Below are 15,349 nucleotides of genomic sequence, written 5' to 3' on the forward strand. Positions count from 1 at the left end.
TCACCACATTTCTGGGTTCACCTGGCCCAGAGAATCTCCTGGCCAGAGCCTGCAGAGCCTGAACCCAGGCATGGGTGGCACAGCCCTTCACAGGTGAGCAGCAGGGGACCAAGCTGCCCTTGCACTGTAGACACAGCTGCTACACACAGCCCAAGGACACCAATTTTACTGAAAGCTGAGAGTCTGAAATCTCTGAGATTTGCTTTTTGTTACAAATTTGAAGGTGGACTAGCTCCTGCTGCTGTGTAATACTGACCACCTTTCAGAGGCCCTCGGCAGAGGTGTGAAAGCTAGGAAACACCATGCCTCACAGGGAGGGCAGACATCAGTCTGGGCCCACACTCAGCACGAGCAGAAATCTCAGGCTGCAACTGAAGAGCTTTACAGCTGAGGCCTTCTAACTGACAAAACATGAGCACAAGGTGCAGCTCTGACCCTTGCCTAAATGAAAATGCATTTCCAGTGCTTCACACACAGAAATTAATTGCTCCAAAAGGTAGCTCTATTGTTCAGAAGCATTCTTTCCCTAATTACTATATTTCTCCTTATAGAGACAAACAAATGGCAAATGTATTGCTGAGACTGCCAGTTTTCCAACCTCCAGGCATTGTAACACAAGGGCTGTGTCCATTGATGACGTAAGTGACGGCTTTAACAGCCTTCACATTTCAAAAAAAACAACCCCAAACATCCCGGGTAACTGTAGTTACTTAACCAAACCACAAGCATTTGCAAGTACCCACCACAATATACTGTTGGGGCTGTTAAAAAATATCTGCAACAGATTGTATTCACAAGCACTTGCACCATTAAACAGACACTTCTTACCTTAATCTGTTTGAATTTGTCATCCTTCTCAGATTTCGTCTTTTTTCCTGCAACAACAGAAGGGAGATTTCATCAAGTCCTGTGTGCCATGAGTTATCCTTCACACTTTCTATATTCACCAGCAAATAGCCCCAAAATGAGCCTCAAAATAGCAGGACTTCCTAGTTAAGGGAGAATACATTTTGCCTAATTTTACCCTTCTCTTAAGGCCTGGGCAGCAAAAAATTCACCTTGAATTGTTGGCTTTGTGTTTCTTTTTTAAAAGGCTACAAAAGAGAACCACTATGGGACCAAGGAAAGCAACGGCAGTCAAAAAATCAAAGTGAAAATATGGAAGAATGACAAATTAAAACACAAGACCTGTTTAAAAAAAGGTGAGGGGAGAAAAATATTCTTAAAGGGAAGAAAAATCAAAATATATGCCTCATCACATTTCTGATGCTCTCTCTGTAGCTACAGGAAAAGGGAGATTGTTAATTGATTTAATGTGAAAAGAGATCACAATAAACTTCAACCAATATTTTTGTAAATAGTTGCAACCTAGTAAGGAAATACAATTCATGCAAGAGTGGTGTATGCAATCATGATGGGCTTGGGAATCCCAAAAACCATACTGCATGTGACCTTCACAAAATGTCATGCACCTTGGAAGACCCTAGTGCTGCTGCCCCTGCTCTGATCTGATGCAGAAGCTCAGACTTGCTGGTGCAAGCTCAGCTGTGCCCCAGTGTCATCACAGACACGTCCCAGGAGCTTCTCCCATCTCTACTACATGATACCACAGAAAATTAGAAACGTTTGCAGCCAGATTCTTTTGCTCCCACAAATGTTTAGCCACATGACACAAAAAAGGGCATGTGAAAATACATGTGAGGTCCAAACTATCTCAGGGTTTTACAGTAACTGGACTTTCTGCAGAATCTTCTCCTGCTACAGCCCCTGTTCCCAGAATCTCAGCTTTAAAGATGAACTTTTGTAGCTCCTTCAGGAATCTACTGCCAAGAGACATGTTATGGTCCAGGGGAATGTGTTTAAACATATAAAATACACTATTGACAAGAGACTGGAAACAGTTTCAAGATAAATGTTCTACCTTTTGCACATTGATCTTCCTTTCACAGAATGATTCTGCCCCAAAAATGCCATGGTTCATAATTTCCAGTCACACTGACTTTAAACTGAAAATCTGCCTTTCACTTCTCAATCTAAGGAAGTAGCAAACTGTAGCTACAGGTGAACTGAATTGGAATTTAGACGAACACCTTGTGTCTGGTTTGCAGGTTATCTTTTAATCCAAAATTCTAGACAACAGAGGATACCAGAGGACTAAGGAAATCATTGTTCTACTGCATAAACCAGTAAGGAAGCCATATAAAAGCTAATGAGACCTAAATCAAGCAGCAATGTTTCTACTTTGAAAGAAACCAAATACTCATGAGATTGACCTGGTGGTTAGGCCTTCTCCGGGCAGGCAGGAGATTTAATTCCTAAATTTGGGGATTCAGATGATTTCCCATTTCACCATTATTGTGCTCTGTGGCTTGGTTTTCCATGGTCTTTGTAACTAACAATGTGGTTTCGTGGTTTAGTGTTCTGAGTGAGTGTACTGCTCTCAAGACAGAGCCAGTTTAATTGTACCCTTGCTTGAAAAAAGATACCAAAATGTCTGCCACCATATTCTGAATGACCCCCACTGAGTTCAATGTGTTGAGCTCTAATACACTTTAATCACATTCCTTGACTGAAGGAGACCCGGGAATAAATTCTGAACACAACTCCAGCAGCTTTAACAGACAAATATCAACAGCTTGGGGATATCACATCTCATTGATCCTCTCTTCTGAATGCAGCCCATTTTTCATACAGGTGTTCCTAAGTTCCAGTCATTTCCCAGCCAGCCAGGGCACCATGTGCAGCTTGCATTGGTGGCTTGTTGCATACTGAGCTACCTGCAGTAGGTGTTTTTCTCAACACAATGCCCTCAAGAGCATTTCATGTTGACAAGCTCTCCCCTGTACCTTTTTTGGAAGGTCTTTCAGATAAGGGCAGCATCCGGTACACCCTGAAGGCATTGTTTCCTTTCTTTATGCTTTTGTCCTTCACTTCTTCTATGTCAGGCAGGGAGTTCATAGCACAGCGGAAGTTTGCCTTCCATGTCTTTGGATCAGGTTTATCTACTCCTGACTGGTATTTCCCTGAGCAAGAAAAGAAAAGTTAGGCACGTATGACATGCGATTCAAGATTTGAGGCAAATTAATAACAGCGCAGGTTAGCTTCAAGGTATCAGCCTTTGGTTCCCATGGCAAGCATTCTAACAAATAGATGAAGTTGCAAGAGAGTGCTGTGATCTCATTCTCATGCACATTTCTAGAACAGATGATGAATGGTTTGCGCTCAAGAAAGACCCAGGGCACTGCAGATCTGATGTGACGCCATAACAACATGGAAAAGCTTGCACAGCATTTACCTTTATTATGTCAGGTTCAAATCCATAGAAAGGCATAAAATGCCTAAAGGCCTATGTCTACAAAGGGCTGACTGTGCTCTGCTCCTGACAGTTTTGAACCCAATTGCTAACATTTAAATCAATTAAGTTTTACTCTGTTCCTCAATGCAAATGAGTTATGGCACTTCAATTAAGCTAGAGAGTATCATAGGCCTTGAAAAAACACTTAGCCTCCCACAAATTTGGAAACTTAAGTTCACTCTCTGTGTTAATAAAAGCAAAGACAAGAAAGAAGGAAAATGTAACTTTAAAAGGGAAAACAATGTGAAAATCTGTCCTGTAAAAAGAGAGTTCCAATACCTGTGTGAATTGCCCAGTTTCTAAATAAGGGAGCATCTTTTTCAACATCCCAACCGTGTCTTGCAGCATGCATCCAGGGAATCTGAAAAATCTTCTTCTCCTGGAAGGGAAAACAAACAGGAAATGCCAACACTGATAGACTTGAGGAATCTTCTGATGATTTTAAGTCACTAATTTATAAGCACAGTTTCAGCATCTCCAAGTGTTTTGCTCCCTTCTAGTATCACTGAAATCAGCAGGAAAATATCCACTGGCATCACCAAAGCAGAACAGAGTCCAAGTGTATGAAATACTCAGAAGCCACTCCATGGAAGACGAGCCTGGCAGCTTTCCGAGCTGACACATGGAACAAACATGCAGTGCTACATATTTCTAAGCTTTCATACAAAGGGTAGTTTTGTCAGCACAGACACTTTTATGGTTAGCAAAAATAGATCTGAAACAAAACAACCATAGGAACAGAGCAAAATCAAGGATTTAGAATTCAGCCAATAAATACTAGTATGGTAAAGAAAAGAGGTCTTGCAAATTTGTGTGCCAAGAAAAAGAATATATCAGCAGTAGACATCTCTCCAGCAAGGATAAAAAAACCAGACATTCATGTGAAGTGACACTCATGAAGAAGTGCATTGAAGATACCTAAACACAGTTTAGTTCAGAAACTTTAGACCAAAGAAAAGTGCACTTAAAGAAATGCAAAGGAAGGTTTTTTAAAAATTTGTTTTTTTAACACACAGCTAAATCAGGGCATGCCTTACATGGTGTCAGTATAGTCATTCCTCAAGGATCATGGAAGATCCCTGGCAACTATTAAAGATGATAGTTTTAGCATGTAGCTCCAGCTCTAGGGGCCCAATGACTTTCAGAGCTTGAATAAGGTGTTTCCTACACTCCTTCCACGAGCACTTAGCACAGAGGATACTGGGCCAGAAGGATGCTGGATCAGATGTGCTTTAATGTCATACAACATGGTAATGAATTCCTTTGTCCTGACTAGAGGGCTGCTTCAGAACTCTTCATGCTTTTTTTCTGCAAAGCCATACAAACTGAGCTTGTTCCACAACACTTGTTTTTTAATCCCCTGTTGGGAAGAATACTTATCTGGCTTCACATGCAGACATCTTGCACTATAAACTGTCACTGCAGGTTCACATCCAATTATCAGTCTCTGAAGAGAAAAGTACTTCCAGGGCAAAATGCACCCTCCTCCTGCAGCAGCCACCTAATCTATGCCGCCTGAATTTCACCCTAAAAGAGCCTATTTCTCTCTACTGACTACATACAACTCTAGACAGGCAGCTCTCACTTAAATGACTGCATTGTAGATATCTGGCTGGGTGAGATGAATCCTACACCCTTTCCCCTTCCCCCAACAACCACTTTTCTTTCCTGACTGTCTGGTTAATATTTCACTCATGCCAAGGCTAGGTTTATTTCCCTTCCTTCCATGTGATCTTTTCTTCTCCTGAGCCTGCCTTTTGTCCTTCAACTCGTCTATAATCCTTTCTGTCATATTTGCTTGTTCAGAATTGCATTTTTCCCTTCTTGCTTGGCTTCATCTTTAATTTGGTGCAAACACTTATTTAACATGTTCCTCATTCCCCTCAAGACCTCACACTCAATACTCCTCTTAATGTAGTTACATCACTTCTGTCACGTGTCTTTTGCCTCTTTACTCTTCCCTCTACATATAAGTAAATCATCAACACAGATACTTCTTTCCCCAACTAAAAGCAGTCAAAAGAGAGCCTCAAAGCCACTGTTTGGGGTCCACAACACTACTGCATTCATCAGACCTAGAATAAGCTTCCCTGCCTTTACTCTTCATAGACTATAATAAGCATGGGAAAAAAAAATCATCACTTCAACAGAAAACAGTTTCTATCAACAAGAACTTTAAGAATAGATCAGATTAAAATAGATCATATGATAATTCAAAACCTAGCAGACTGAACAAGACTCCAGACATAGCATCCTGTCATCATCAACTGTACTCACTGCTTCAAAAGAAGCTGCAAGGACACTCAACAGCAGTCTAAGTGGTCATTACAGTGCTTCTGCTCATTACAGAAAGTTCTTCCCAATCCCAGATGTATTGAAGCACAATAATTATATGAACTTACAACACAAATTACAAAATCACAGAAGCTATGTGTATTACAATTTTATAATACACATTTTATTCTGTCACATACTCTGTGACAGCTCAGGTGTTTCTGTTTCCAGTGTTCAGAGGAACACTGACCTCTCACACTCCCCCTTCTCATATCCCTTCTGCTGAACGATGTTGTTTCACTCACAGCTCCCAGTTTTGTCTCTCTGGGAAAGTAAAGAAATTCCCTTCCTCCTTCATGCCACTCAGAAGGATAACAATTTCACCAAAGAGGTCCATAAGTATTTATGCTTTAAAAGCCCTGTAAGGAGGGGCTTTTTCTGGAGGTATAATGATGAACTGACAGTAGGGGAAAGAATTACGTGTCACCTGTACCTGATTTGTCATTTCTAATTGAGAGAGGTTTAATTCTTTCTTCAGTTCAGAAAAAGTCCCCAAGAACAGACAGCCAATGACAACCCAGAATGGTAATCATTTCTTTCATATTTAAACCTTATTTCCTTAAAAGCTGTGCACACACATGAGTTTCATTCTCTTGATTATCTGACACACCTTCTTATCTAAACTGTGAACTATCCTTTACCAAACTCTGATTAAAATACTACAGCCTATGAAGTTGATTCTGTGAGTATAGAACAGGCTGTGATACACGTGACACTTCATTGATTCCATGCATAGCTTTGTTTATGGTCAGGATTTAGAGCAAAAATAGACATATTTTTGGTTTAATGAATGTGCAAACATTTTTTAACAGAAATGCTCAAGAGTGCAATTTTCTTGTTGAGCATAGTAAAGACAATCCAGGCTGATGCCAAATCAGAGGGTAGAAGTGGAGAATCAGAGTTTAATAAACCTCAAGGCAGAGAAATTATTTCAGGATTAGGCAAGAACACCCAGCAAAGGGCAGCAGACATAGACTGTCAGTAGGAAACTTAACACCAAAATAGAGATATTCAAGGAGAAGGACCCGAACATGGCACTCAAATTACAAAGACAACAGTAAAAACCTGTCTCCTCTTCAGCTATGACCCCATTATGCAAGATCAAGGACCTACTCAAATTCACAGTGCAGCTGACTAGGGAATGGATAAAGCAATATTTATTTACCCAGCCACAGCATGAGACTCACTGATGCAGGAAATTACTGAGAAACAAGGTTCATAGATGAAATTTAAAGCACTCCTTATCATTTCAGTCATGAGCATTTCTAGCTTTGAAAGATGAAAGAAAAGGTAGCAATTTCAATTGTCATTCTTCAACTTTAAAAATGAGCACCTGAGTACCACAGCTACTACTGCTATAGGCAGGACACCAGACTATTTGTCCTAGTCACTTAACCAGACAGGCAGTTCCTATGTTTCTGCCCCTGATTTTGTGCATTTCCACCCATTCTGATAATAAAGTAGCCTCTGTAGCAAAAACAACTTCATGCTTTTCAGTGTGGTGAATTACTCTCCTGCACAGTGCAGAAAGCATGCCACATTTCCACAATTCATTACTATTCAAAGTCTCAAATACACTCCTAGATATTACTCAACCAATCATAATAAATTCAAATTGGGCACCGACATTTTTGAATTCTTGATTGCACTCTCAAAGTGTCTTGAGCACTTAGTAAGAACTCAGGACCAGAGATATTAGGTTTGAGTCAGACAGGGGAAAAGTCACCCTATTTTCTCTCGAGTTGAGAAGTGTCAGAGAAGCCACACAAGTCTGAAACAGCAGTTAATTCAACTCAGAGTCTAACACAGAAGAGTATTTTGAACACATCCCTCTGATGCTACTTGTTGAACAATGTGTTCCCAGGTTAAAAATAAAGTCCAAGCAGAGCCTCCAGAAACACTCACTTCAACAACAAAGAGTTGGAAAATGCTTTTAAATGAGCCACAAATCCACCAGGCCAAAGCAGGATGCTTCAGATCTGGCAGGCGAGACTGGAGGAACAGGTTCAGCAGGAAGCATTCAGCTTTGCCCTTCCTCCCCGTCACCCCTTTGAAAACCAGGAATGAGCTCATTTACCTATGCAGACCTCAGCCACTGCTATCAAGTTCCCCTTCAGCACATGCATGCACCCCCCCTTACCTTATTTAGCCATTTCAGCCCCGGTATTCTGTTGGAGTTGATTTGTTCTTCCAGCCAGGGCCGCATCCGCATCCTTTCGACAGGCATTGTCACCCACCTAGGAAGGAGCTGCAGGGAACAAGGGACAAGGTTACTGTTTGCCAGGCAGAACTCCCAGGCAGCTCCCCCACCTCTGCACACTACACTTATTACAGCTTTGCAGGCACTGAGAGATGGTAAATGTAAACATTATTGTAGCTCTGTGTGTGAGCCTCCCCTAAAAGCAACTTAGATGAAGTGTCCTTTATGGCAGAAAATATTCTTCTGGTACACTTGTATTAGGAAAACCTTCATCTGAAGATGACACAGAATATCAGCAAAAGTTTGTCTGCTGATACAGGTGGGATACCAGAAGTCACAAAGAAAAACACTTACACTCTTGGAGACACCTCTTTTCAGTCCACATACCTGCATTTGCAGACCTTATTTTGCCAAGGAAAAAATATGTAATGAAAGAAATAACACATGCAGGAGGCATCATTGTACTAGCTAAAATGATGCTTCTGCTAATGAAAGGGCTTTCAAATGGCAGTTTCAGTCCCATGAACTTGACTGGAATTAATAAAGGTACATATTACATCACAGCAATTTAGCAGACCACTTTGATTCTAGCTGAGTAGTTTGACCCCCTCCCTCCAGCTTTCTCTGATCAATCCACTCACTGATTTTTAGCTGTTATTTTACATTTCAATGCTGTTCAGCTATGAAGTGAGTTCTTCACACACCCCTCAACTACACTATGCCACCTTTTATTATCCAGTTAAGACTTAAACTGACTTCTTTTTCTGTCTCTCTCTCTCTCACACACATGCACACATGACCTCAATGCCACTTCCCTGTTTAAAGCTGTAAATTATTGACATAAGAGTCCAAAGTCTTGAACCTGAGGAAGAAAATTTTAAAAACATTAACCAACTGGCACTAGGTGCAGATTAAAGCGCCACATTAAATGCCTGTTAAGCACCCTGGAACCCATCATTTCCACATTCAAGTACTTGCATTTAGGCTGCTGCTTCTCCTTGCCCCCTCTGCACTGGGCTCAGCTCCTTCCTCTCTCTTTTGCTCTTCACATGTGTGTTCTCTGCATCATTTGTAACTTCTCTGCTCCACTGTTCTTGTCACCTTTGATCTTAAAAATAAAAAAGAGAAAGAAAAATTTGAAAGCACGCAGGAATGGCACAAATGTAAATGGGTTCGTTCTCGCTTCCTATGGGAGTACAGGCATGGGACAGACTAACAATTAGGCAGTAGCAAGCCCACACCCAGCACAAGAGGAAGAAAAACGTTCAAAGTTTCCTCTCATTGCTCTGAGGACATGTATTTCCTTGAAACTAATAAGGAATTAAAATCTGAATGTAACAATAAGGTTCTTTGATGTGTTCAGAGAATTTACCAGCAGCCACGCTCACACTAATCTCTCAGCAAACATATGAGTATTTTGTTTACTACTCTGTGGAGCTGGTCACTCATGCTTCAGCTGCAGCCTCTTGCAGTAAACTACCAATTTCTAAAATAGCTCAGAAAACGGCTGCAACTGCTCAGCTCCCTTTCAGGTTCACTTCAGATATGAAAAAACAGCCAGCCCCAGGAATCCAACAGCAGACAAGCCCTTGTGCATATCTCCTCTCTGTGTAAAAGGGAAGCTCTTTTCTGGACAAGGGTGATGTGGGTTCAACTTTTTAGCCCCCAGGTTGGTGGCAAACAGCCACTGCAACCTCCTCCCCTTGGAACCAAAAATCCTCATCCAGGTTGCAGAATGTGCACAGGAGATCTCTACCATCTTCCCCTACTACAGTTTGAGTCAAAGCTGAAAAATGCAAATGGCAATGTACTAAAAACATGAGCAAATTTTTATTTGTCTGACAAGGCAGAAACAATTATCTACAACAGATGCATTTTTTTGTAAGGTATCTTTGAGTATGCATGCACTTTGAGACAATTCCTGGAAACACTGTGCATGAGGTTCAACACTCAATATAAATGTTCCCATTTAGCAGTCCGACTCATCTTCTGGGTAATGAGCCCCTAAGACAAATTTCAAGCCCATCTGAATGAACAACTTAGACAGAAGGCAAAAAAGTCATCTTGAAAGCAGCAGCAATGGATCCCACTTGGGACAGGCAACATGGAAGAAAAAGAAGCTGCCTTTGCACAAAAGCAATACATCTCAGGAAATGAGAAAGCTGCCAACAATTGCTACCACAAGGAAGCCAGTCTTGCCCAAAATGGCAGAGTTGAGCCAACCTGTCTTTTCCCTCCCACATCCCTGCGGGCTTCCCCAGCTGCTCCTCTCTAGATGCTGCTGAGAGGTGCTCATCTCCTTTTTGTCACCCTGGGATTCCTCTGGGATTAGCAACTGCAGCTGTCAACACACACCTTTCCATCCATCACCCACACCAAGACAAATTAATCCCAGGTAATCAGGGGAGAAGTCTGGCTTGTGAGAAGAGAGGAGTGGCTCCCAAGACCTGTTCATCTGAAAGTAAATTCAAACCCAGGTAAAAATAATCCACAATGATGTTCAGCTGGAGGGAACAACGAGAATCTTCTGCAGTTATATCCTTCACAAAGGAGCAAGCAGAGCTGTGCTTCTGCTCATCAAAACACATTCCCTAACCCATGCTCCTTTAAGAGCACATGCTGATGAAAATAAAGCTGGATGGCATCAGAAGACATTCCCAGACCTATCTGCCTCAGGACAGCAATGACCACAATGGTGCTAAAATGTGGCAGGGTTTTTATCAGTTGCATGTTAACAAGATTCTTTTGATGAAAATACCAAGTCAACTCTACCCAGTAATTGCCTGTGGGAAATGAAGGTGCCTTATCTCCATCCAGGGCTGTCAACTGCATGATTTATTTGTACAGAAAGAAACATCAGCATCTGCAGTCCCTTAAAGAAGCTCCTGTCTGTCCATAAATGGCATTACTGGGTGCACTTGAAGCCTTATTTCACTGACTCCAGGTGGGAGGATCTGGTGTCCATCTTTCAGTGAGTACAGATTAAATCACCTGACTTTAAGAATCATTCCAGTTTGTAAAGACATTTGAAATGCTCCAAAATAGGCAGCAAATACATGTAAAGTTTCAGGGGCCATTGCCTAACACCACGCCAGCTTCACCATCCATCAGGATATATCAATTATTAAACAAACCTACAAAGTCAGAAACTAAGGTAGGCCCTACAAAACAGCAGGTATGCCAAGTTTCTTGCCAGCCTCTCTCCAGTGTTTACCCAGCTGAAAGAAAAAAAGGTAGAAACAGTCAATCCTTTTAATGACAACAAAACATCAACAAGTATAATCTGGAGCTGGCTGTAAAACCAGAAGCACTTACCCACCTATCTCCCACTTCTGGTCAGCCTCAATGGTGCACTTCCCCTGCACATTCACACTTGGAAGAAGTTACATACATCTGTTGGAGTTTTTTGTACCTGGGCCAAGTGCATGCCTAACAATATTTTCAGAGATGCCAAGGCATCCAGGTCCCACTGGCTTCACTGCTGTAATCTCCTGTGGGTACCCATCTGCTGGCCCAAGCAAACCTCTCCAGAAGCCTGGTTACTTTTGGCTGCCTGAACCTTCACCCTCTGGTTAACTAGGAGAGAAATGGCTTAATGTCTGCCTTGGGTCACTTGGCACCATCCTCCTCCACTCCGCAGAGACCATGGATGGAGGCAGGGAGAGGAGCAGAGCCGGCTGGGAGGAAGGAAGGAGCAGAGGGGAGGTGCAGCACCAGCTCTTCCAGTGGCAAAGAAGCACCTTGTACTCCACCACCCTTCAGTCCCATCCCAGTTCTGATGCATGCTAATGCTACTCTTTACCTTCTCAGCCTTCTGAAGAAGTCCAGGAACTTAGCAGGCTTCACAGGAAAATTATTAATATTCCCAGAGACCCAAACTTGAAGTCTTTCTGGCACTATGTTGATAATAATTCCTGTTTGTTTTTTTTCTGGTTTCTCATGGTGGAGGAAAGGAAGACTAATCACCAAGAAACACAGTTAACTGCAGATGGGACCTTAGAAAGCTTTTTTCACTCTATCTGAAAAGAGGAGCTCATTTAAGCACTGTAAGTAAGACTACCTGCTAGGATATCACTCTACAATTCTTAGTAAGGCATTCTTAGTAATGACAGCCAGTCTTCAAAAATCAGTATTTTAAATCGTGCCTCCTACAAATGTATTAAGACTGGTAGCTCCAGAAATTAATTTCCTTTTCTTGCTCTATTTTAACCACTTGTCTTAATATTAGAGGGGACCACAGTCAGGGGCATTTGCTGTTTCAGAGGTGGGAGCTTAAATACATCGATGGACATGAAGACATCAATAAAATTATTCCCAAACCAGTGGCAAGTGGGCAAGACATCAGCCCCAGCTCACTGGGATTTGCATAGAGGGGGAGCCCACTGGGAACCTGTGAAGAGCCATTCCCACACAAGAAGCATGGCCCATGGATTGGCTGCCACCACAGTTTATGGAGGGATTATTTTGATGTTCTCTGAAGCTTTAGTTACTGCACTATTCCTGCTAGTCCAGTGGTCAGTTCAGCCTATTTTTTGCAATGAGAAACTTCAAGAACATGGTGAAGGCTACTCCCCAACAAGGTATAAACTGGTTGTAATATGCATATACACATATTTTCACTCCATAATGATTGATAAAGAGCTTGCAGTCCCTCCCTACTCACCACAAGAACATTCTAGTAAGTCTGACTTGTTTTTTCTTTCACAGAGATAACACGTCTGCCATACAGAAAGTGTAACCTTTGAGAATGAAGAGCTCTTCACTAGAATTACAGCAGCTGTAGACAGAAAGTGAAAGCAATGGCATGGCAGGCATTACATCTGAGCAGTACACAATGTTCTCTTTCCTTCAGTTTCACTCTGGCAGCATCTGGATAACTGAAAAGGCACAAAGGTTACCCCAAAACCACAAACTAATCTGTATCTGTGGGTACTTTCTTAAAAGTATGTTCCTATGGAAAAAAAAAAAAAAAAAAAAAAAAACAAAACAAAAAAAAAAAACAAAAAAAACCACCCAAAAAACCTCTGGAAAAGCAGCTCTTCTTTCCCTATCACAAGGTACCCAGTTAAAAGATTTGTCAGTATATGGAAATATTATTAACAGCTGTGAAAAGTTATGGTGGGACAAGATCTTGGAGGCACATTTGTGAAGCAGGACACAGCTTCTGCTCAAAGCTGTGGAAAAACATCTGTTCCTCAGAGGATATGTGCACAACATTGCATGGTATCAATTTATCTTTTCTCTGCAAATACAGAACGGGTAATACTATTTTTTTTGAGAAACTATATTTACTTGTGCTTTGCTGATAAACTTTTAAACTATTCCCTTTGTTTACTAAGACTGATGCAGTCAAGAAAAGCATCGATCACCCCATGTGACCAAAGAGATATGCTGAAATGAGACCATATGCTAAATTTAGGATTCAGAGAACTGGGTTCTGTATTTGTGTCTCTGCCAAGACTGTTCCAGCATATATGGAAACATGATCTTTTTTAAAGAACAGTACTTGGAGCAAAATTCTGCTCTGGTCACAGACTGAACTCTGCTTTCATATAGGATTTTGCAATATGACCACCTTTTTCAGCTATTCTGCTGTGAATACCACTTTCAAACATTTCACCATCTGTACTCTGAGAAAAGTCCTGCTTAGAAGTCAAACTCATCAGAGGGATAGAGCCTTCTCTCAGGTAAAAAACCTGTTATACTCATCTGCCCAGAAATACTTCAGAAATGTGAGACTGACACTGAAAATAAAGCAGAAATGCACTTTACTCAGTTGCTTTGATGTGGACGCCTGAATTCCCCCTGCCTGCAGTGTGTGGGGAGATAAGACCTCTGCCTGGTACCTTTCCTATCTGCCATGAGGTGGAGGAGGCTCTTACCATAGGTGCTGCAGAACATGCCTTCTTTCTGATAATACCAAATTATCCTACATCTGTTTTTGGAACCAATGGCAAAACACTTCATTAAAGAGAAGTAAATGAGGAAAAGTGGGCATTGCCATTCTTAGAGGTACAAGGGTTACAGGTTCAAAGTGAAATCCTCACTTAGAAACGAAGCAAGAAAACCCATAAAAACCAGTAATAGACATTCTGGAATCATAGCTAGTTAGAAAGCAAAACCTACACTCTCTGGTCTTTTAACTGCATGTAATGGTGCCTCTTTTTTCTTCACCATTATTCTGTCAGTGATGCCCTGATGAACAGGGAGAGATGGGGAGACAACACTGGCAGATTTGTTTCTCACTAAGCACCTCTTGCTGTGAGCTCCATTAGAGTATTCACCATGGCCAGTCTGCTCCACAGACCCAGTTCCTGTGTTGGCTGTAACACCTTGATCCATATTGTAGCCACAGCAATATCTTTCCTGCTTTTCCTGACGTTTTGGTGGCAGCAGAAAAGACTGTGTCCTTCCTGTCCTTCACCAAGAAAGAGTTCACTGCAACCAGGAAAGGTGGTACCTTATTTACTCTGGTGCCTGCAGGAAGGACATAACTTCATCAAGAAAGGCTAGAAAGCCAAGAATTGGAGAGCAGGCAGGATGGGAGAGCACAGGTCCTGGGCAGAATGGTGTAAGGCATGGCCTGGCCATTAAGAAGAACCTGTACAGGCAACCACCAGGCAATACTTCACCTGCTTCCCTAGATTCCCAAACAAAACGTGACAGGGCTACAACAGGACTATAGCTGCTAAGGGGAAAGCTTTGTGGGGTGAAAACCTGGGAAATCGAGCTCTCCATGACAGATTCATGCTAGCAACAGCTACCCAAGCTTCCAAGGCCCTGCAATGCAGTGTCCAGGTTGTGCCCACCTCATTGCAAGGCAGATGGAGGAAGGCATTCAGCATGGACTCCTCTCCTGCTGCTGTACCCAAGAACAATACATAAAGTAGAATGAAGAAAAGCACTTTTATCCTCAAGCAACAGAGAGCAAAAAACAACCAACCCGTCTTTCCCTGAAAACAAAACAAAAACCAAAGAAAACAAAGGCAAAAGTAACTTAAACATGTACTGAAATCAGCATTACAGACTGCACGTTAAACACGCCCAGGAAAATGTTCTGTGAGAACTCCTACTGTATATGGAGTGTGTTTCATCAGCCCTATAGCATTTCTGTTCCACCCAAAGGGTGTTAACGTGCCCTGGCTGTGATTCAAATGTTACACATCAAAACACACTCTTTCCTTTGGTTTCCATGCACAGCTTATTCTCCCTCAGCAGCAAAGACATGAGTTGTTACTTTGCAGTGATCTCAGGCTTCATTAAAGTTAGCCCTTGGATTTGCAGACTAGAAGTTCACCGAAGAAAATCCATCTTATTTTAATACAATAAACCCAGAAGATTGCTCTTTTTTTGCTTCTGGACTAAGCCATGATGAAGCAAGGCTCCAGCCTCTCAATACCCACAATGAAATTTCCTTTGTGATGGCTCTACCTATCACAACACTTGAAGAACACAATGTC

The 15,349-nt window shown here is 41.8% G+C and overlaps 1 protein-coding gene across 4 annotated transcripts in view; it reads right to left on the reverse strand.

Annotated features, from left to right (window-relative positions):
* IRF2 (interferon regulatory factor 2) overlaps positions 1 to 15,349 on the reverse strand; it is a 39,240-nt gene that overhangs the window by 13,459 nt on the left and 10,432 nt on the right. For 2 of the 4 annotated variants that reach the window (XM_058803103.1, XM_058803104.1), the window contains exons 2-6: positions 8,868 to 8,997; positions 7,830 to 7,937; positions 3,635 to 3,734; positions 2,847 to 3,023; positions 829 to 875 (exon numbers count right to left, since the gene is read on the reverse strand). In XM_058803103.1, the coding sequence (XP_058659086.1) occupies positions 829 to 875; positions 2,847 to 3,023; positions 3,635 to 3,734; positions 7,830 to 7,916 (411 nt within the window). In that variant the 5' untranslated portion in view covers positions 7,917 to 7,937; positions 8,868 to 8,997. Of the gene's footprint in view, positions 1 to 828; positions 876 to 2,846; positions 3,024 to 3,634; positions 3,735 to 7,829; positions 7,938 to 8,863; positions 8,998 to 15,349 lie in introns of all 4 variants that reach the window. The other 2 variants (XM_058803101.1, XM_058803102.1) reach the window with 1 other exon arrangement.

This window comes from Ammospiza caudacuta, chromosome 4 (assembly GCF_027887145.1).
Source record: "Ammospiza caudacuta isolate bAmmCau1 chromosome 4, bAmmCau1.pri, whole genome shotgun sequence".
NCBI classification, from domain to species: Eukaryota; Metazoa; Chordata; class Aves; order Passeriformes; family Passerellidae; genus Ammospiza; species Ammospiza caudacuta.